General features: G+C 44.7%; 1 protein-coding gene and 1 pseudogene across 3 annotated transcripts in view; one reads left to right on the top strand and one right to left on the bottom strand.

The window, feature by feature from the left end:
- Positions 1–13: 13 nt before the first annotated feature.
- UBN1 (ubinuclein 1) overlaps positions 14–22685 on the bottom strand; it is a 40444-nt gene continuing 17772 nt past the window's right edge. For both annotated transcript variants that reach the window (XM_079798816.1, XM_079798817.1), the window contains exons 9-19: positions 21230–21300; positions 20022–20151; positions 19730–19848; positions 19453–19578; positions 19122–19268; positions 8936–8986; positions 8795–8837; positions 6445–7662; positions 4504–4747; positions 4136–4225; positions 14–2156 (exon numbers count right to left, since the gene is read on the bottom strand). In XM_079798816.1, coding sequence (XP_079654942.1) covers positions 2107–2156; positions 4136–4225; positions 4504–4747; positions 6445–7662; positions 8795–8837; positions 8936–8986; positions 19122–19268; positions 19453–19578; positions 19730–19848; positions 20022–20151; positions 21230–21300 — 2289 coding nt within the window. In that variant the 3' untranslated portion in view covers positions 14–2106. The remainder of the gene's footprint in view (positions 2157–4135; positions 4226–4503; positions 4748–6444; positions 7663–8794; positions 8838–8935; positions 8987–19121; positions 19269–19452; positions 19579–19729; positions 19849–20021; positions 20152–21229; positions 21301–22685) is intronic.
- On the top strand, positions 9734–12190 carry LOC307105861 (Y-box-binding protein 1-like; annotated as a pseudogene). The gene has a single exon. The product of its transcript is annotated as a Y-box-binding protein 1-like (transcript).

Below are 22685 nucleotides of genomic sequence, written 5' to 3'. Positions count from 1 at the left end.
AAAAAGAATGAGAAACAATGTATTGGAAACCTTGAAACAATTTATTAAGTTGCTTTATACAAGATTAACAATTTCCACAACACCCCCTAATACCAACCTAGTGGCTGCAACAAAGCCACAGCCCCTTTCACACTTAAGAAACGGCCGCACCAAGGAAAGTCCTGCAGCACCGCAGCCCCCAGGCCCGGAGCCCGCTCTGCCTGTAGATCTGCCTTGCCATGGCTGTTTAAGTCATTCACTCTTTCATTACCACAAATAAAGCATAAACAAGAAAAAAATCTCCCCATCAAAGAAACGTTTCCCTGAGGCAAGAGGCATCACTAGATTCCTACAAATGAGGGTATTCTGCTCCAGCTGCACACTCAATAGTATGTGGGGAAGAGGGGGCACTGCAGGGGAACTGGATGTCTCGGGCAGAAAAGGAGCTCATGGGCAGTCTCTGCACGGCTCTGAGCTCAGCAATACAAATCTCTTCTTTGGCTCTTTTGCTACTTCCTAAGACTATTCTGTAAACAAACTGGAAATCCAAGTTGCAAAATATATATATAATAAAGGGATAAGAAATCCATGTAGCCCCATGTGAAACGTGTTGGTTCTTATGTAAAGTCAGAGCAGAGGCCTTGCTCCTTGGACACCAAACCTCAGCATAAAGCATGAGTTACTAAGCACTGGACCCTGGGTGCCAGGAATCAAAAGAGCTGCCTGTGTCTCCACATAGGTCTGCATTCTGAGGAGGCTATTTACTCTCTAAATATTTGAAATCACTTAGCTGGGGCAGTCAGTTGAGACATGCCTGTGGCAGAGACTTCACAGGACAGGCAAGTGCCCTAAAACTCCTCACGAAGCAGCCAGTGGTTAAATGGGAACAGCATAATGACTTGGGAGCTCTGGGGTTAATCGTCTTAAGTCTGTCTCTAATGCACTCTCCAAGCTCAGTGGTGCGTCACCCTTAAGTCAGGCATAGCCCCACTGCCTGCAGAGCCCTAGGACTTCAAGGCCTGTCTATACAGCAGACACTTCACAAAGGCCCACACCTGCAGCTCTGCCTGAGAATGATTTCTAAATAAGCCGGAATGTGTATCTGTAACTTGGAACCTCTCATATCCTTGCCCTCAAAGGCCTTTGGGTCTCTGCAGTCCACCTGTATGAACTCTGAAAAAACAAAACGGAGGCCCTGGCTGAATTGGGACCTGGGATTTGAGGACCCAGATGACCTTTAAGTCAAGACAGCACAGATTATGATGTGCAATGATAAAAAAAACCTCAAATAAAACTGGCTACGTCTTAAGTAGACAGACATCTTTTAAAAAGGTCTTCATCTGAGATCCACACAGAGGGCCCAATGGACGTGTGTCTAATTCTGCTCCACCATAAAGGCACTGGGATTATGTCTTCCATATGACGTGTGAAAATATGACATGTGAAGAACAGTCCCACTCTATCCAATGCATTGATGGTAATGATGAAAACTGAGCCAAAAATAAGTGTCTTTAAAAATCCTATTACAATTGTTGAATCTACAAAGGTCTTTCTCTTAAAAGAGCTTCATTGTCATGTTTAGAGGATAAACTGGCCCCCATGATGAGCACACACTAGCTGTTCTGAGTATTTTTCAACGAGACAAGGTAAGTCTCCCAGCTACGGCATTAGTCTGGGTTTCTGTTCATTGAGCACACAGCCTGAGGATGGGATAGACACCATGACCATCAGGGATCCTAGTGTGGCCAAAAGGAGCCCCTGCCCAGTGGAGTGCTACGAGTTACTCTGACCAAATGCCAGGGGGTTGGGCAGACTTACAACACATGTGTGCCAATGCTCGTCCTGCCACCAGAGCTCTGTACATGACCCAGTACACTTCCCAGCCTAGAGCTGCCCCTCCAACGATTGTCCGCGACAAAGCCACGAGGCCCGGATCACCAGGCCAGTCAGTACCTCTGGAGAAGCACGAGGCTGCTCCCAAGTGAAGGCACGTCACAAGTGCCAAGAGACGTTCCACTTAGCACTCACGCCTTCTCCAGAAGAAAACCCATCAGCACAAAGAGCGTATTGATTATCTGATTTTTCAGAGACCTACTAGTTCAGTTTCCAGCATTTCCTCTGAAGAGGTCACAATTTCCGTGGAACACCAGCCCCTTTCCCATGAAGCTGAGAAGCATCTGGAAAAGAATGAGCAAAAACAATATAAATCTTTCAGGATCTCTGATTTTCTTAAGGCAGCAGTAACCAAACCTTAAGGAGGTCACTTCTGAAATAGCAAAAGCCTCTGTATGTTGAGTATTCTGAGGCTCAAATGAGTCACAAACACTTGACAGAGGTGATTTCAGTGTGTCACTTATAGCAGCCTGCAGCATGCCCAGCCCTCTGAGCACCATGAAGGCAGCTGCTCATGGAGTGCTGTGTTCACAGACAATAACTCTACTATGCAATGTGGGCCACTTCTGTTCTTGGCTACAGCTATGCAATGGCACATGGGTTCCATGATGGGGTTTGACAGTTACACTGAAGTCAAGGAGCAATCAACATTCTCACCATCAATAGATCCTCAGGTTCTATAAAGACAAGTTCAAAGGCACTAGCATTCTGAGTCCACATAGGAAAAAAAGCAAATCAGAAATAAGTCACACAATTAAAATGTCCAGACAGCTTCTCATTTACAACCACTCAATGGAATCCTATAGCCTGAAGAAGGTCTAAAGGAGAGAAGAAAAGCCTACTCAGCCTGTTTTAGCATAGATGCTTTTCTGATAGCCTTTTAATACCCAGAGGAAAAACAGGGAAGAAATGGTACCAGAAAGCACTTTTCCCTTTTTTGCTGAAAATACCACAGACCAATATCACATTTCAAAAAGCTCTTCATTATTGTCTCTGTTTAATAGGGTGACATTCCTGAAAGCAGCAGAGGCAGTGCAATCTCTCTTTGAAAAACCACAAGCTCTCACCCATGTAGCTCTGCAACCCCTATATTATAATCTTAGCTACAGCGGCAGCCACCAGTTTGTGGAGCAAGTCCACACTACATTTTACTGTTTCTCCAGGGGAAAACAGAGTAACTGCTGATACAAGCTTAGCTCTAGGTTTTTCTTTGAGAAGCAACAATTTCATCTTGGAGATTTATAATTCACTCTTGTACCCAGATGGCTGCTGGCATTCACTACAAATGCATCAGTTTAAGGACACAGGGGCCAGGGACCCACAGCAAAATCTGGGACAGACTTGAGCCATGTCGGGGCCAGTGCTCTCAGTACAGCAGGTGTCAGGCATGCCCAGCTGGATGAATCCCATCTTACTGCCACCAGTTATCAGTCTGCCTGGGCGGCTCCAGGCTCAGCTTCCTGAAGAATGGCTCTCCCTGACCAATGAGGCCCCTGGTCGTTTCCAGAGAGTAGTAAGAGCCGTAGGCCAAAACCAAGATCCCTGAGGCTCTACAACAGCATTCCATTAGCTGCACCTAAGAATCAGGTCCTAGCACAGGGTAAGGCCAATTGCTGATGACAAAGGTGCCAGCTTCTCAAAGCTATAAACCTAGAGCTTATACAGTGCTCCTTTCTGAAAGTCACTGGTCTCTGGAGAGGAAAAGCGGGAGAAGGAAAGAGGGAACACTGCCCCACTTCCTGTTGTGCTCCCAACTCTCTCTGCCTTTACATCTGAACTGAACTGACAGCTGCTCCTCTCTTGAATACATGCTGACATCAGAGGTAAAGGTCCCTCCTGAAGCCTTGCCACTGTGACTTCTCACTACTTGGACTTCCCCTTTCACTTAAACTAAATTTACAGAGCCTTCTGTTAGCTGGTACTACCTGGAAGGTGTAGCAGCTTGAATTTAAAGGCCTGTAGTGCCCCAACTAGCCAAGGGTTGGGGATTCCTCTGCCTTGCACACAGGTCACCCTGACTTCCCCTGTGATCACATGGGGTAAGGCTGACCCAGTGGCAGGGGACCAGGGGAAATCACAAAGTGGAGGAAACCTGTCCCATTCTGAGAACCCACAGAACAAGAGCCTGAAAGGACAAACCAAGACAGCCAAGTGATAATAAGGTGAAGATACAGAAATCTTTGGCAGCGGACGGCATCTACTGAGTGGAGAGGGGAAGGACACACAGTGCACATGGCACTCTGACCACCTGGCAATTAATTACCTGGGAGATTCTGCGGGACGTGGGTAGACACGGCAGCGTGTGGGAGAGGTGCTGTGTGGGGCGGGCTGGAGTGCAAGCCAGCCAGGAGACCTGAGAGAAAACAGGAGGGGAGAAAAGAACAAGACACACACATTGAAGACAAGAACAGAAAAGCATCCTTGGTGATTCAGAGCCCCAGACAACCTACTGGCCAGTCCTGGTGAAACACCCTGTGGAAGGGCTCAGCACGATCCCTGAAAATGTTGCCCACAGCCACACACCAGACACACACAGGAACCCAGTACACAACAGAACTCACTGGTCACAGAAGAAGTCCCGGGGCACCTTCTGTGCCTCCAAATGAGGGGAGAAAAGGGAGAAGCACTTACTGTGGCTGAGGCCATGGTGAAACGTCCCAGGGGCAGGGCCCGTGACGATGGCATCCTTGGAGACCCCTGCTTTAGCAGAGGAGTCCGCACTAAAGGAGAGCACACGGAGAGGAAACGGAGAGATGATCCCCAGGGAGTTTGAGTTCACAGCCCCAGGCAGCTTTGGGCCACCAGTCTTGTAGGATGAGGATAGCAGATTTAAGGGCGATGAGCTGGTCAGTAGCACAGCCCCACTCGTTCCTTTCTGGGGATGAAACACACAAAAGGATCAGAGCTCCAGCCTGTCCATGGCCTGCTCACAAACCAAACCTGTCAACAGGGGACATCGACTGCTCCTTATGCAGGAACCCTAGACTGCAGCCCCAAAGAGAACAGTCTCTAAACTGGCCTAATATGCCCCCTAGGACAGTGTTCACTTTACAAGGCAGGATGTTAAGCCCTCGCCGGTTTGGCTCAGTGGATAGGAGCATCGGCCTGTGGACTGAAGGGTCCCGGGTTCAATTCCGGTCAAGGGCACATGCTCGGGTTGCGAGCTTGATCCCGGACGTGTAGGAGGCAGCCAATCGATGATTCTCTCTCTTCCTCTCTGAAATCAATAAAAATATATTAAAAAAAAAAAAAAAAAGAAAAAAAGAAATGCCCTAACTGGTTTGGCTCAGTGGATAGAGCGTCGGCCTGCGGACTGAAAGGTCCCAGGTTCGATTCTGGTCAGGGGCATGTACCTTGGTTGCGGGCACATCCCCAGTAGGGGGCGTGCAGGAGGCAGCTGATCGATGTTTCTCTCTCATCGATGTTTCTAACTCTCTCTCCCTCTCCCTTCCTCTCTGTAAAAAATCAATAAAATATATTTTTTAAAAAAGAAAAGAAAGAAAGCAGGATGTTAAATATGCCTCCTTTGTGCAAGAAAGGGAAGAATATTATATATAGACTTCCACAAATGTAGGTATGTACAAATATATGTATTTTTATATACATAAGCCACACACACACATTTGTATGTAATAATCTTTGTTTTTAGAAAGAAACGGGAAAATCCTGGAAACTAAGGGACATTGTTACCTTGTCGGGTGACAGAAATAGGGCAGAAGCAGGTGAGACCTCACTGAACATACCTTTTTAAAAAAAAAAAAAAATTTTATTGATTTTAGAGAGGAAGGGAGAGGGAGAGATAGAAACATCAATGATGAGAGAGAACCATTGATTGGCTGCCTCCTGCACGCCCCCTACTGGGGATCGAGCCCGCAACCCAGGCATGTGCCCTTGGCCGAAATCAAACCAGGGACCCTTCAGTCCGCAGGACGACGCTCTATCCATTGAGCCAAACCAGCTAGGGCAGAACATACCTTTCTGAAGTTTTTTCTTTGCAACCAAATAGTCGTTTTACATAGTGGGGGGGGAAAAAATACTCTCTCCCATTTCCCCAACCTGCACCCAATTTCTGTTAATTCCTATAGGCAGGCCTCACCAGCCATTCATTGCACTCTGTCAGATCACCTTTGTCTGACCTGCAGAGCCCTTCAAAACCCAATTGGGAGAATCACTTTTAGAAGGTACTCATCTTCCTACTGTATGAACATCTCTACATAACTAACGATCTGATAGGTAGTATTAATTTCACTAACTCGTCTGGAGAGATGGGACAGGCAGGAGACCATGAAAGGAAAGTTTTGTGGCTCATTCCACACCTTCTGGATTCATAGCCTCCCTGCAAATACAGTGCTGACCAGTCCTTTTTCTCCACTCATCCTCCAAGAAGTTTCAGGCTCTCTTGGGATTCATGCCAACAGAAAAGATAAGACAGGAAAACGGGAAGCCAGTCCTTATGATTTCTGGGTTTACTGTTCCTACCCAACCTCCAGTTTCAGTTCTGTCTGACCAGGGCAAGGCAGGTGGCCTTGTCCACAAGACCCATGAGGGTGGCTGCTGTACCAGAATACTCACTGGCAAGGAGGTAGACGATGTCACGCTGCTAACTGCACTGGGCTTCAGGGAGGAGGTCAGTAACTTGGCCACTCCCTGGGTCCCACCACTAGAATCTCCACTTGGACCCCCCGGAGGGGCCACCAGGGTCAGCTTCTGGGAAACAGGCGGTTTTTTCACTGCAGAGCCTGGGACAGGTCGGCTGGCAGGCTGTCCTGTAGAAGCAGGCTGTGCACCAGGGAGCAGATTCCCGGAAGTGGAGCTCTGGACTGGTGTTCCTACAGAAGAGCTGCCAGAAGAAATCCCATGTTTGGAGATAGAGCCGGCAAAGGGGCTATTCTTATAAGATGGCCCTGAGGAGCTGGCTGAGTGCTGTTTTGCTGGATGGCTCAGGGCAGTGGAGGACAAGGCTGGGGTCTTATGAGAACTACTGCTGGAGGCTGGCGTGCCTCCTGAAGAGGCTGGTGTGGAGGAATGGAAGCTCTGGCCTTTGGCTGCCGTCTTCACAAGCTGGATGAGGGAACGATGACACTGTGGGGAAGAAGGCTTTGGGCCCTGGAGCTTACTGACAAATGGAGCTGGGGGGGTGAAACTCTTTTGTTGTTGAGTGCCTGCATGAAAGACTTTTACTTGGGGGCCAGGCACGGGAGCTGCTGTCTGGGGTGCATGAGACGTCCGTGGCAAACCATGGTGTTTTGCTTTGGACTGGTGCCCTTCTGGCAGGCCCTTGCTCAGGGAAACCTGACAGGACAGCTCTTTATAGACAGAACTCTCTGGTTTTTTCTCCTGAGAGGACTGCCCCAGTGCCAGAGCCTGTTCAGCCAGAAAATTGAGGGGTGACTGCAGAGAGCTGGAGGGTGGTGGGGCAGAAGGACTAGCCTTCGTAAAGTTCCTTTTTTCTTCTGTACATAAAACACCTGCAACTTTTTCTGCAGGCACTTTCGAGGGTGCAGGCAATGTGAACTCAGAGCTCCCACTTGCTCTGCTGTTCAGCGCAGCCAGTTCCTTGGACACAGCCTCCAATGAGGAGGCTGAATTATGGATCAAGTCTCCATCCAACGAGTTCTCCAGGCTGACAGGAACAGGATTTGTTTGGCTGCCCAAAGCCTGGGACGAAAGCTCCCTGTTTGCAGCTCCAGAGTTCAGGCCTCCTCCTGGGTGTTCTGAAGGCAAAGCCAGGGGGCCGCCAATCTGGCCTGATGAGACGGAAACCTTTTTATCAGGTTTAATAGATGATTCCTAAAGGAAAGTAGAAATGCTGATGTTAAGAAATGCCCAAAGACGCCAATACTGGTCCTGTTGCAAGAATGCATACGTGAGAATACCACAAGGTCCCAAGAATCAAGCCTTCCTATGTAATCACAAATAAGGGGGACAAGCGCAGGTGACAAGCCTGTGTAGATGTAAGCACGTCCATCTGGCTGGGCCTGGGCTTACCCAAGCATGTTCTGTTGCTAAGTACACATGAACCCACAGGGAAATGCTTTTCTCTGTTTTTGAAATAATACAAGACTTGACCAAAGACACTCTCCCTCCTGGCACACACACTATCTCAGAATGCTCCTAACTGTAATCAGAAAAGGATGCATGCCATGAAAACTGCCTTGAACTAGTTTTCTTTTCCTCCTTGATTTTTCCTAGCACCTGTCTCCTCAGGGGGTTCAAAAGAAAAGTCCTTTCATGGGATAAAAATGGGAGCTATCTAAGTGCTAAATGCAGTGTGCCTGAGACATTGCAGGAGCTCAAAAGATACAATGTACATAGCTTATTCTCCCAGACAGTTCTGGTATGGTTAAGGGCACTATAAAGCCTCAGGAATTGATAAATTTTTAGTAAAATAGCAATTTCTACTAGATTGAGAGGTTTCTGCAATATCTAAGCTAATTTTCAGTCTCTATTCTCTAATCACTGTACTTCCTTTCATTTCTGCTACTTAAACTCAACAAAGCCACCTTTCCGTTGTAGCTCCAGGCTAATCCACACTTGGCTAGGAGTGTGTTCTTCCATAAAAATATCTTTATCACAATATAATACCCTCACATATGCAGGGGCTTTTTATGCCTCAGACAGCTGTCAGGAAGACCTCATTTAATCCCACAACCACCTTGGGAACTGGCCAGGTGGGTACTACTTCCTAGAACTAAGGATGGAGGGTACTAAGTGCCCCAGCTCAGGTCTCTGCCCTGCCAACAACCCAAGGCCCCTGTGGTGGACCTGGCCTGCTTCTTGGTACAACCTTAAGAATACTATCCTGAAGAGTTGTTCCCCAGAGCAGCGAAGCTCAATGAGCTGCCATCATCATTCAAAAGGTTTCATGAGCATGGCTGGAGAGAGAGAACAGATGGTACATGATCTGAGCAGGCTGACTCACCTTCACCTTGATTTTGGAGGGAGCCATTACTTTCTTCTTGGCCCTGAACAAAAGAATGAACATAGAAAAGGTTTAGAGGAGATCCACCAAAGAGATAAAAATGGCAGTTGTCTTGAGAAATGAAAACACTGAGACACTCACAGGATTGACGTCAGGTGCCCATGGCCTCGTCTGCTCTCCTTAAACAGAGTCCTGAAACAAACAGATAACAGGGTGGAGTTTGCATAAGCCCCCTGAAAACAGAGACCTTGTTTCTAGAGCTCCTTACCATCCCTGGTATTCAGTAACTATTACTAATTAAATGTCAGAGCACTAGTGACTTCATTGCTGGTGAGAAGATCAAAAGTGAATGTGCTGGCCACCTGAAAGGCAAGAGTCTAAGATTTACCAAAAAGCTATGACTCGCCTGGCCAATGTGGCTCAGTTCGATTCCTGGTCAGGACACATGCCCAGGTTGCGGGTTCAATCTCCAGTGGGGTGGCTTGCAGGAGGCGGCCGATCAATGTTGATGTTTCTCTCTCATTGGTGTTTCTTTCTCTCTCCCTCTCTAAAATAATAAAATCATATTAATTAAAAAAAAAAAAAAGCTACGGTTCTACATCCAAACCTCTCTTAGTGATGTTTCCTCTGAAGGCAGGAGTGCCTTCCTTGATGCCCATTCTCATCTTCTAGGAGTAAAATGTGGATTGACCCACAGTATGTCTCTTTCCAGAGAAACTCAACAAAATGATCTTTATGCCCTTCCCTTCATACCTTCAAAAGTCCAATCTCTAAGGAGAGAAGAGCAATCCCATTTACAGATGGGATACTGAAACAAGAAAAGGCTCCATGATTTGTCCAACCCACAAAAAATCAGGTCCAATCAAGAACATAAGCTCCAGGGGAGGATTCTGGGAAGCTGGCAGAGTAGAAAGCACTAGAACTAATCCTCTCCCCACCCTGGACAACAACTGCCTGGCAGAATCCTCTGAAATAACTATTTTGGAACTCTAGAGACTAATCAAAGCTAGCAGCTTCCAAAGGAAGACTTGGGGGTAAATTATAGGGTTATTTCAGCTCTTAGCACAGTAGCAGCTACCCAACCCTTAACCTCATAGCAGGTAGCTGTGCACCTGTTCCCGAAGTAGCTTGCAGGAACTAGGGTGGGCAAAAGGACCTTCTCCTACAACTATCAGGATCTGTGCTCTAATTATTGATTGCTCCTTCTGTTCATAGAGAGCAGCCATTGTTTCTCTTCCCACCATTGTGAACCTCTGCACCTCTGGTTCAAGTGACTTCTAGGAGATTTAAAGGGCCAGTGCCTTTTTTTAACACCATTTTTCAATTTTCCTCTTTTAGAAGCCAAACATTAAAGACTAGGACGTTCAAAACAATTGCATACATGGGTAAAATTAGAAAGTGACTATGCATATCCAAGGAAAAGCTGAGAAAAGATTTAAGAAAACATTAAATCTACACTTCAGGCTTCTTGCTGGTACACAGACAACCTACAGCGATAAAAATAAGTAAATAAATAATAATTTTAAAAAGAGAGTTCAAAGTTCAAGTGGTAGTCGAAAGTGGACCCCAGAGAGCCATGTGCAGCCCCACCGCCACCACAGAGCTAGTTATCATCATACCCTGGGAGAACCATAGCTGCCGCAGCCGGCCCCAATCACCATCACCATAACCATGCGCAAGGAGGCCAAGACCCAGCAATATCCCCACTGCCCCCCTCCAGCACTGCCAACACCAAGCCCAGCACCACAGGCAGCGGCTGACAGCCAGGGCAGCCTCACATCACTGGGGGACAAGAAGCTTATTGCAACAAAGGTTTTAGAATCAGTAAAATGGTTCAATGTAAGAAACAGATATGGTTTCATCAACAGGAATGACACCCAAGGAAGATGTATTTGTACACAAGGTTGCCATAAAGAAGAACCCCAGGAAGTACCTTTGCAGTGTAGGATATGGAGAGACTGTGGAGTATGATGTTGTTGAAGGAGAAAAGGTTATGGAGGCAGCAAATGATACAGGTCCTGGTGGATTTCTAGTAAAGGCAGTAAATATGCAGCAGACCATAACCATTATAGACACTATCCACGTCACAGGGATCCTCCATGCAATTACCAGAATAGTGAAAGTGAGGAAAAGAATGAGGGATAGGAGAGGGCTTCTGAAGGCCAGGCCCAACAGCGCTGGCCCTATCCCACGCAGCCCTACCCCAGGTGATGGCTACCACTGTACTATATGCAGAGACCCTTTGGGCATCGCCCACAGTATTCCAACCTTCCTGTGCAGGGATAAGTAATGGAGGGTGCTGAAAACCAGGGTGCAGGTGAATAAGTTAGACCAGTGAGACAGACTATGTATCAGGACTATAGACCGTGATTTCACAGGGTCCCTCCTCGCCAAAGAAAGCCTAGAGAGGATGGCAATGAAGAAGATAAGGAAAATCAAGGAAGGTCAGCAGCCACCTCAAAGTTGGTACTGCCACAACTTCAATTACTGAAGGAGACGGCCAGAAAACCCTAAACCACAAGATGGCAAAGAGACAAAAGCAGTCGATCCACCAGCTGAGAATCTGTCTGCTCTCTAGGCTGAGCAGGGCAGGGCTGAGTAAATGCAGACTTACCCTCTCTGCCATCTGGTTTAGTCATCCAACAAGAAGAAATGCATGAAATGAAATTCCAGTAATAAGGAATGAACAAAAGATTAAAGTTGAAGACCTTAAGTGCTTGCTTTTTGTCTGTTGACCAGATAACTAGAACTATCTGCATTTTCTAAGCAGCATGGGGTTTTAAAGATGTCTCTTTTTGGCAATGACAAACATATGGTTTAAAAAAATTTTTTTAAATATTCTAATATTACCAGTTGCTTTCCTTTAAAAAAAAAATTTTTTGTTGATTTCAGAGAGGAAGGGAGAGGGAGAGGGAGAGAGAGATAGAAACATCAATGATGAGAGAGAATAATTGATCAGCTGCCTCCTGTATACCCCACACTGGGGATGGAGTCCACAATCCGGGCTCCAATTCCTGGGAATTGAACTGTGACCTTCTGGTTCATAAGTCAACTCTCAACCATTGAGCCACAGTGGCTGGCAACAAATGTGGTTTTTTTAAAAAGCCTGCAAAAAAAGCAGCAGCTGGCCTCAGCCTGCCTTATACTTCTCGATAGGTGGCCCCTGGCCTAACACTAGCAGTAGCCTGCCTTGATTCACAGCTTGGTGTCTCCTGGGCACATCCAAGCCCATCACAAGTAGCAGCCATCTGCAGATGACTCAGTAGCTCTTGTCAGTGGCCCCAGGCAGGGCACAGGCAGTATTGACTTTGCACCTCCCAGGAGGCCCCCAGAGCCACTGCACCCACAGATTACACCAGATTACAACCCTACCACATCCACAAGTGACACACTTAAGGGGTGGACTCAGTGAGCACCAAAGCCACACTGAAGCTAGTCCTGCTCCATAGGGGCATCTCCTGCACAGCAGCTCTTCCGCTGGAGTCACAGATGGCCTTCATAGCCAATTGGATTGGGGGTCAATCCCGCCAATTGGATTGGGGGTCAATCCCTCCCAGTGACACCAACAGCAATCAAGGGTCAACTACAATAAGACTGTGCACACAGCCCACAGGGATGCACCTAGAGTGCCCAGCTCAGGTGACCAGAGAGGCTGAGCTACTAGGTCCTATAGAACACCTACTACACAGGGCCACTTTACCAATTCCAGGAGACAAAGCAGCTCTAATACATAGAAACAAACACAGGGAAGCAGCAAAAAATGCAGAGACAAACAAATGAAAAGGACAGAAGAAATCTCCAGAAAAAGAATTAAATGAAATGGAAGCAAGCAAACTACCAGATAGAGTTCAAAACAATACTTATAAGGATGCTCAAGAAACTAATGAGAACTTCAAAGAACTTAGAACATCAACAACATAAAAAAAGACAAGTCAGAAATGAAGGATAATTTACAGGGAATCAACAGTAGAGTAAGAGGATACCGAGAATCAAATCAACGATTTGGAATATGATATGAGGAAGCAAAAAAACACCCCATCAGAAGAGCAAAAAGAAAAGAATCCAAAATTATGAAGACAGTGTAAGGAGCCTCTGGGACAACTTCAAGGGTACCAACATTTACATCATAGGGTGCTGGAAGGAGAAGAGGGAGTAAGAAATTGAAAACCGCCCTGACTGGTTTGGCTCAGTGGTTAGAGTGTCAGCCCTTGGACCAAAGGGTTTCGGGTTCAATTCCAGGTCCAGGGCACATAGCTTGGTTGCAGGTCCCCAGCCCTGGTAGGGGCACGTGCAGAAGGCAACCAATCAATGTCTCTCTCTCACACTGATGTTTCTTTCTTCCTCTCTACCTCTCTCTACCTTCTCCCTCCCACTATCTCTAGAAATCAATAGAAAAAAAATATCCTTGGGTGAGGATTAAAAAACAAAAAAGACAAGACATTAAAAACCTATTTGAGAAAATAATGACAGAACCCTAACCCAGCATGGTTCAGTGGTAAGACCATCGGCCTGCACACCAAAAGGTTGCAGGTTCAATTCCCAGTCAAGGGCACATATCTGGGTTGTAGGCCCGATATCTGCCCTTGGTTGGGGCACATGTGGGAGGCAACCAATAGATGTATCTCTGTCACATAGATATTTCTCTCTTTCTCCCTTTTACCCCTCTCTTCCAAATGGAGCCCAGCAGGCATGGCTCAGTGGTTGAGTGTCAACCTATGAACCAGGAGGTCAAAGTACAATTCCCAGTCAGGGCATATGCCCAGGTTGTGGGCTCGAACCCCAGTGTGGGGTATACCGGAGGCAACCTATCAATGACTCCATCTCATCACTGATGTCTCTCTCTCTCTCTCTCCCCCTTCCTCTCTGAAATCAATAAAAATATATATTTTTAAATAAATGGGAAAATATCCTCACTCCTTGATTGTTGGCAAAGGAGAAAAAGGAACCCTCATTTAGCAATTAGCAAACTGAATTCGGGGATTCTAAATTGGTGCAGTCATTAGAAAACAGTATGAAGGTTCCTCAAAAAATTAAAAATAGAACTACCATATAACCCAGCATTTTCACTTCTGGGTATTTACCCAAAGACAGCCAAATACTAAATCAAAAAGATATATGCTCCTCTATGTTCATCACAGCATTACTTACAATAGCCAAGAGGTGAAAGTAATCCAAATGTCCATCCACAGACAAATGGATAAAGAAGATGTGGTTCATACATAAAATGGAATATTAATCAGCCATAAAAATGAAAGAAATCTTGCCATTGTGACATGGATGGACCCACATGGTATTGTGCTTAAGGAAATAAATCAGACAGAGAAAGACATACCATATCATTTCACATATTATGTGGAATCTAAAAAAAAAAAAGAAATGAACAAACAAAATAGAAACTGACAAATACAGAGAACAAACTATTAGTCACCAGGCAGGAGGGGGATTGGTGGGAAATAGGTGAAAAAGGTGAAAGGGATTAAGAAGAACAAATTGCCAGTTATAAAAATAATCACATGAAAAAAAAAATAAAGCCAAAACCGGTTTGGCTCAGTGGATAGAGCATCAGCCTGCAGACTGAAAGGTCCCAGGTTCGATTCCGGTCAAGGGCATGTACCTTGGTTGCAGGCACATCCCCTGTGGGGGGTGTGCAGGAGGCAGCTGATCAATGTTTCTCTCTCATCGATGTTTCTAGCTTTCTATCCCTCTCCCTTCCTCTCTGTAAAAAATCAATAAAATATATTTAAAAAAAAAAAGTCACATGGATGTAAAGTACAGCATAGAGAAATAGCCAATAATATTGTAATAATCATGTATGGTGTCCAGATGGTACTTGACTTACTACGGTGATCACTTTGTAAGATATGTAAATGTCTAATCACTATGTTTTACACCTGAAACTAATAATAATGTATGTCAAATGTAATTGAAAAATAAATTTTAAATGAAATTTGCTGGGGGGGGGCACCTCTGCCCTGCCAGCTCCAAGTCATTACATTACAATGATATCCTTCCTACTCCAGCAAGGACAAGTTGGAGCGCTGAAGACTATGATTCTACAAGGCACTTGCTCCTACAGCTTATCTCTTTGTAGAATTCAGTGACAAGGATCTCTGCCACTGAATCTCAAGAAACAAAGTCCACCAAAAATGCCAGCATGAACAACTGCACCTACTGAACTGTTTGACAACATCAACTACAAGAATCTCCAGCATCATGACTACACCATGAACACCTTCTTAGACCTAAACCTGTACCTCTTGAAATTTTGGTTGCCTGAGCCCTCTTCCAGATGAGTCTCCTTGCCATTGAGAGCTCAGTTTAATGATTACCCTTACGTCATCTGCTGCATTCTTGCCTGCAAAATAAAGTCCACTCAAGTGATGAAAAAAAGAGACTCAAGCCCTGGCAGGATAGAGCATCAGCCTGCAGAATGAAGGGTGCCAGGTTTGATTCTGGTCAGGGAACATGCCTAGGTTGCGGAATCGATCCCCAGTGGGGTTGTTTCTCTCTCATCACTGATACTTCCATCTCTCTCTCCCTCTCCCTTCCTCTTTGAAATCAATAAAAAAAATATATTTTTTAAAAAGACTCAAATTATCAAAATCAGAAAGTGGGGACATTAAAAAAGAACAAATAGCCTTGGCTGGTGTGATCAATGGTTAGAGCATCAGCCCACTCACTGAAGGGTACAAACTGGGTTGCAGGTTCTATCCCCGGCCCAGTGGGGATGCATGCGGGAGGCAACCAATTGATGTGTCTCTTTCACATCAATGTTTCTCTGTTTCTCTCTCTCTCTCTGTCTCGTCTCTCTCCCTCCTTCCCCCTTCCTCCTTTCCACTCTCTCTTAGAAAAATCAATGGAAAAAATGTCCTCGGGTGAGGATTAACAAAATAAATAAAATATATTTTTTAAAGTCAACACATAAAAATCAGTTGCATTTCTACACATGAATAATTCTATTCACAAGTGAAAGGGTTAACTGGAGAAAACAAGGTTTGAGCCTTACAAAATCTAACAAATGTTAAAGGGAAAGCTCATTCTGTTAGACTAAGCCTTGCACAAACATGCTCCCCTTGAGTGGTTATTTTACTGAAATTCCTGAAGACCATCACCCCTGCATAGTCCCCCAAGAAAGGACGTCTAGTGCCAGCAGAAGGACAAAGGGCAAGGTCGTACAACAACTATGACAGGGGCATGGTCCTGATACCTGGGTCAAGCCGAAGCCCTGTCTGCAGCTCTCCCTGCGTGCATAAAAAGCCTGCTCCCTCCCCAATTCACCACTGGCTCTTTCTCGAGTCAGACGACCTGCACCCAGGTGCCTCAAATAAACATCATTTTGATTACACTGAGCCTTGAGTCCGTTCTGTGTGACCCCGGCCCAACCCTGAACCTTTCAACAATATTTTTTTAAAACTTAGAAATTAACTTCACCAAGGACATGAAAGACTTATACAATGAAAACAAAACATTGCTGAAATAAATTAAAGTCAACATAAATAAATGGAAATACATGCCACATTCATGGATTAGAAGACTTAATATTATTACAATGTTAACATTACCCAAAGTATTCTACAGATTCAATGCAATCCCTATCAAAATCTCAAAGACAATTTTTACAGAAATAGAAAACCCATTCTAAAATTTACATGGTATCTTAGGAGACCCTGAATATCCAAAACAATCTCAAAAAGTAAGAACAAAACTGGAAGACTGACAACTCCTGGTTTCAAAACTATTGCAAAGCTACAGTAATAAAAATAGTGTTGTCTTGGCTAAAGACAGACATGTAACCCAATGGAATTAACAGAGAGCCCAGAAATAAACCCTCACATATATGGTCAAATCATTTTGATAAGCATGCCAAAACCATTTAGTAGGGGAAAGAACATTCTTTTCAACAAATGGTGCTGGGAAAAGTGGATATCCACATTCAAAAGAAAGAAGTTGGCCCCTCACCTATATACAAAAATTAACTAAAAATGGATCAAGGAAATTAATGAAAAACCCAAAACAGTAAAACTCTTTGAAGAAAACATAGGAGAAAAGCTTCATGACATTTGAATGTGGCCATCATTTCTTAGATATAACAACAAAGGCACAAACAAGAGAAAATACAGACAAATTGAACTTCATGAATACTTAAAAACTTGTGCATCAAAAGACACTATACTGCCCTGACCTGTTAGGCTTAGTGGATGGAGTGTTGCCTGCAGACTCAAGGGTCCCAGGTTCGATTCCGGTCAGGGGCATGTGCCTTGGTTGCGGGCACATCCCAGTGGGGGGTGTGAAGGTGGCTGATTTATGTTTCTCTCTCATCGATGTTTCTAACTCTCTCTCCCTCTCCCTTCCTCTCTGTAAAAACATCAATAAAATATATATATGTATATATATATATATATAAAAAGACACTATACGCAGAGTAAAAAGGCAACCCACAGAATGGAAGAAAATGTTTGTAAATTATATATCTGACAAGAGATTAATAGCCAGAATATATAGATAACTCCTAAAATACAACAACAAAAAAGTAAATTTTAAAATGGGCAAAAGACTTAAAGAGACATTTCTCCGAAGACATACAAATGGCCAATAAGTACTTAACAAGATACTCAACATCCTTAATCATTAGGGAAATGCAAATCAGAATTACAATGAGATACCACCTCATACCTATTTGGATTAGGATGGCTACAATAAAATAAACCATAAACAAGTGTTGGTGAGGATGTGGGGAAACTGGAACCCTGTGCACTGTTGGTGAAAATGTCAAATAGCCACTGTGGAAATTCCTCAAGAAAGTAAACATAGAATTACCATATCATCCAGCAATTCCCCTTCTGGGTACATATAAACCCCAAAGAATTGAAAGTAGGGTCTCAATAATATATTTGTACATCCATGTTCATAGCAGCATTATTCACAACAGCTAAAATATGGAAGCAACGTAACTATCCATCGACAAATGGATAAGCAAAATGCGATATAGACATACAATGGAATGTTATTCAGCCTTAAAAACGGCCCTAACCGGTTTGGCTCAGTGGATAGAGCGTCAGCCTGTGGACTGAAGGGTCCCAGGTTCGATTCCGGTCAAGGGCATGTACCTTGGCTGCGGGCACATCCCCAGTAGGAGGTGTGCAGGAGGCAGCTGATAGATGTTTCTCTGTCATGGATGTTTCTAACTCTCTATCATCTCCCTTCCTCTCTGTAAAAAATCAATAAAATATATTAAAAAAAAACACAAAAAAAAAAACACGAAGGAAATTCTGTGCTATCTACAATGTGGATGAACCCTGAGGACATTATGCTAAGTGAAGTAAGCCAGTCATAAAAAGATAAATACTGAATTACTCCACTTATATGAGGTACTTAAGAGTAGTCAAATTTAGAGAGACAGAAAGTAGAACGACGCTTGCAAGTGTCTATGGGGAGAGGGAAACATGGAATTATCATTTAATGGGTACAGTTTCAGTTTTATAAGATGAAAAGATTTATGAAGATAGATGGTAGTAATGGCTCACAACAATGTCAATGTATGTAATACTACTGAACTGTGCACTTAAAAATGGTTATGATGGGCCTTGGTTTGTTCAGTGGTTAGAGCGTTGGCATGCAGAATGAAGGGTCATGGGTTCAATTCCCAGGTCCATACCTCAGTTGCAGGTTCCCCAGCCCCGGTAGGGGTGTGTGCAGGAGGCAGCCAATTGATGTCTCTCTCTTACATGGATGTTCTCTCTCTCCCCCTCCCTCCCTCCCTTCCTTTTTCTCTCCCTTCCTTTCTCCTCCCTCCCTTCCACTTTCTCTAGAAATCAATGGAAAAAATATCCTCGGATGAGGATTTAAAAAAAGGTTAAGATAATAAATTTTATGTTAAGTATATTTTACCACAATAAAACATTTTTAAAAAAGAACACTAGCTCCAGCTAACTTTGGGTATTGCAGATGTAGCCTATTCATGAGAAGATACATAATACAAAGCAGCCTATGAGAAGTCTGGCACTTAACCCCAATAATCAGTCAGCCCTGCTACTTGCAAATGAGACTTCTGTTCAGAACATTAAGATGTTTCCATCTCTTAGCTTCCAGTAGGAGCCATCATCTCAACACAGGAAAGAGCAGACTGAGGCGGGAAGGGCATGGATCCCCAATTCCTCATGCCCCCCAATTCCTCATGTGAAATTAGAGTTGAGTCAACCAGACAGTGGGTCCCTGAGAGAAGGAACCCTATTGACCTGGCAAAATAGAAGCACTCAAATATTTCTTTACTGTAAGAATATTCCACCTCATCGTCACACTGACCATATGGCTGTTCATGGGCACTCACCTGGCCTGCATCCAGCCTTTAGGCCAGAGAGGTCTGACCTCAGCATCCAGAAACACCTTCACATAATCTTCCCAGGAATGGACTTTGTTGTTCTTTTCCAGATCATAGCTCTCCAGTTTTATCTTCACCACATGGCAGAGCAGCTCCCTAAGGAGTAGGCAGAAGTCAGAAACTTCAAACCACCCCAAATGCTTCTTCAAGGTTTTAATCATGTGCTTTCACCAGCCCTGATTAAAGTAAATGATTCTAACCTTCATTAGAAATACGGGAACATGCTCAGACACTGGCCCCACAAACCCTCCAATGAGGCAAGGACCCAGTTTGGGCACACCTGATTTCATCATTCCACTGAAATTTCTTCCGGGGTCCCATTATCCTCCTGCCCTTTTCTTCATCTTCTTCCTCATCAGAACAAATCCGTTCTCTCTGCTCCTTGTCTTTCTCCTCTTCCAGCATCCTACCGGGTGAACAGAATTAAACAGGACCCTAAAGTCACCACAGGAAAACTACTTCCTCCTGTGTCCACTGCCTCCCTTTTGTCCCCCTTCCCCTGGGACCTCCAAGATAAGGAGGTGGGAATGCTGATGAGAGTGATGGGACATACTTACTTAGCAACCTTGGCTTGTGTATGCGCCTGGCATTCATCCTGGTACTTGGCCATCTGCTCTGGCATTGCCCTGCCAATGGCTTCCTTAAGCTTCTGGAGAGGTTCCTTCAGACGCCCCCCCTGAAGAGAGCAGGACATATCATAAATCTGTTTTATGTACCTCTTCTTATACTGAGGACCCACTACAGAAATAATCGCAGAGGCAGTGCAGTAGCACCTGTGACATCTGTGAAGACTCAGTCACCCCTCCTCTGGGCCCCAAAGCCAACATGTTCCACTGCAGAGTCACCCACCTGTTCACAAAGGTGAAGCTTTCGAGCACGCTTGACGAGGGTGTCCTTGCTGCAGGGCAGGAATGAAGCAAGGTAGGCATATACCCCAGAACGAACCTGGCTACTCAGCTCCCGAGTTTGTACCTCTATGCTGAAGAACAGAATAGTTATCAATGGGTCACAGCCCAGGCATATTCTTTCATCATTAGATCACCCTACCATGGACAGGAAAGCTAAGAGCCAAGAGCAGGTAAAATCTTATCTCAACACACAATGCAACCAAGTGGCCAGTGCAACAGATCTCCAACAGTCACCAAACAAAAATTCCCAAACCTGATGAACCTGACTGGGTAAAGTGGGCTAAGGCTCTCAAGTCCAAGACAAGACCAAGCCAAACATTATCAGAGTCCAAGAGAAAAAGCTCTGAAGTATTAAATTTCATAAATGAAAAAGACAGAAAAGCTTTCAAACTGGAAAGTAACTGAGTTACTTGGGGTCAATACTTTCTAAAAGCACTTCCTTACTATTCCAGTTCCCAGTCCTATCCCTGATCAGGACGTCAGGGAAATTCTCATCCCTCCAGTGTCTCCATCTAGATAAATAAAACACTATTCCAAATAGTCTTTGATCCCTTGAGCTCTCCCTATTTGGCATACTCTAACAGGCATTGTGGACATAAAACTCTTATCTCTGCTGATCCTCAGGTGCTCTCCATATCCCAGGCTTCCTGACCTGGCCAGGCAAGGTACTTTGCTAGAATATCCCTAAGTCTTGACAACTGTTCTTACATGTGAAAAATCCTCAGCTGTTGAGCAGCAAGCTTCCTCTGCTACATAGTGCAAAATGTAACCAGGAGAGAAGCGGCAAAGCTGTAGAGCCACCTACAAAGAATCTGGTTTGGATTTATGTGTGTAGGGTTGTTTTGTTGTTATTGTTTTGCTTTTTAACACAATCCATACAGTGTAGCATCTCAGAGGTTTGGGCATTTGGGAGAAGTATTACAGGATGGTGCACACTGGCCCTGGGAGAAGTGACAGCAAGAAAAGGTCTATTATTTCCTAGAGACAAATATTTTGTGTGCCCCACCCCCCCATTTAAAAAGAACGATAAAACAAAAATAATCTTCTAAATATCTCATCAGTGGTCTTTATGTAGTTCAATCACACTCCCAATCCCCTTGCCTGCTCAAACCCAGGCATGCTAACAGTAAAGAAACAAAAGATACTCACTCTAAGAGGATGCCATTAATATCCTGGGTGAAGAACTTCTGTCTGCTCTCTCCCTCAGCAGCTCTGGCAGCCTGGTTCATAGCAGACAGTAACATCCATTAGTGCACTTTCCCCACAGGGCCCTCACATTCACCCACAGGCACAAGAGCAGTCAGTCCCTACAGAACACCTATCGATAAAGTCCTCACCATGCCCACCTGTGATCACTATATGCTCTAGAAATGGTATATCCAGCTCTTTTCAAATGCTGCTGAAACATCTATGGACTCTCTCTTCTGCCCGGGACTTGAAATAAAGTCACATAAAAGAAAATCAGAGTCAAAGCAATCATTATGCATTTGATTTTGTCAGCTAACTTTTAAAAAATATGTATCTTTATTGATTTCAGAGAGAAAGGGAGAGAGAGAGAGAAACATCAATGAGAGAGAATCATTGATTGGCTGCCTTCTGCACACCCCATACCGGGGAATCGAGCCCACAACTCGGGCATGTGCCCTTGACCAGAATCGAACCCGGGACCCTTCTCTGCAGGCCAACGTTCTATCCACTGAGCCATACCAGCTAGGGCCAGCTAGCTAACTTTTGTTCCCAGCAACTCTATCATCTAAATTGCAAGTTGGAATTTTCATACATCTGCAGTACAAAAACAATCAAGAACTTTTTTAAAACCTGCAATATTTGAAGACCTTTATCTACTAAAGTAATAATAATAATGTGCTGCATTAGCATTTAAGGACATTATAATTCTCTGAAAATTCATAATCTACTTACAGTATATCAGAAACTCCATTACCCAGACCATTGGAATTACTAACATACCTTACTACCTATAAACACAAGATAGAGCAGGTTACTATACAGTGTTTTGCTTCCTATGAGAACACAGTTAACATCTGGATGGCAAGCTTGGAAACCCCTGAAGCAACCACAGCAAGCAGCCACAGCCCTGAAAGCACAAGTGAGGAAAGCTAACTGCCAAAGTTAACCAGTGGTTCTCATACTTGACTGCGCATTGGAATCACCTGGCAGCTTTACCCACCCTGGACCAATCACATCAGAATCTCTAGGAACGAGGCTCATGAATTTGTATTCTTTTTTAAAAGCCCAAGTATCAGTACTCTGATGAACAAAAACAGATCCAGAGACAGAGAAACATCGATTAGACCAGTGGTCGGCACACTCATTAGTCAACAGAGCCAAATATCAACAGTACAACGATTGAAATTTCTTTTGAGAGCCGAAAACCGACTTCTGCGCACAGGCCACGAAGTTTCCCTCACACTGTATGTACGCGCCCGCACGTGGTATTTTGTGGAAGAGGCCAAAGAGCCACATGTGGCTCGCGAGCCATGGTTTGCAGACCACTGGATTAGACCATCAAACCTCAGAGGGAGGTAGGGGAGGGTGGCAGTAAGGGGGAGAAATCAACTAAAGGACTTGTATGCATGCATATAAG

Source organism: Cnephaeus nilssonii (assembly GCF_951640355.1).
Source record: "Cnephaeus nilssonii genome assembly, chromosome: 2".
NCBI classification, from domain to species: domain Eukaryota; kingdom Metazoa; phylum Chordata; class Mammalia; order Chiroptera; family Vespertilionidae; genus Cnephaeus; species Cnephaeus nilssonii.
Note: the sequence above shows the minus strand (reverse complement) of the source record. Positions and strands in the feature narration are given on the sequence as shown.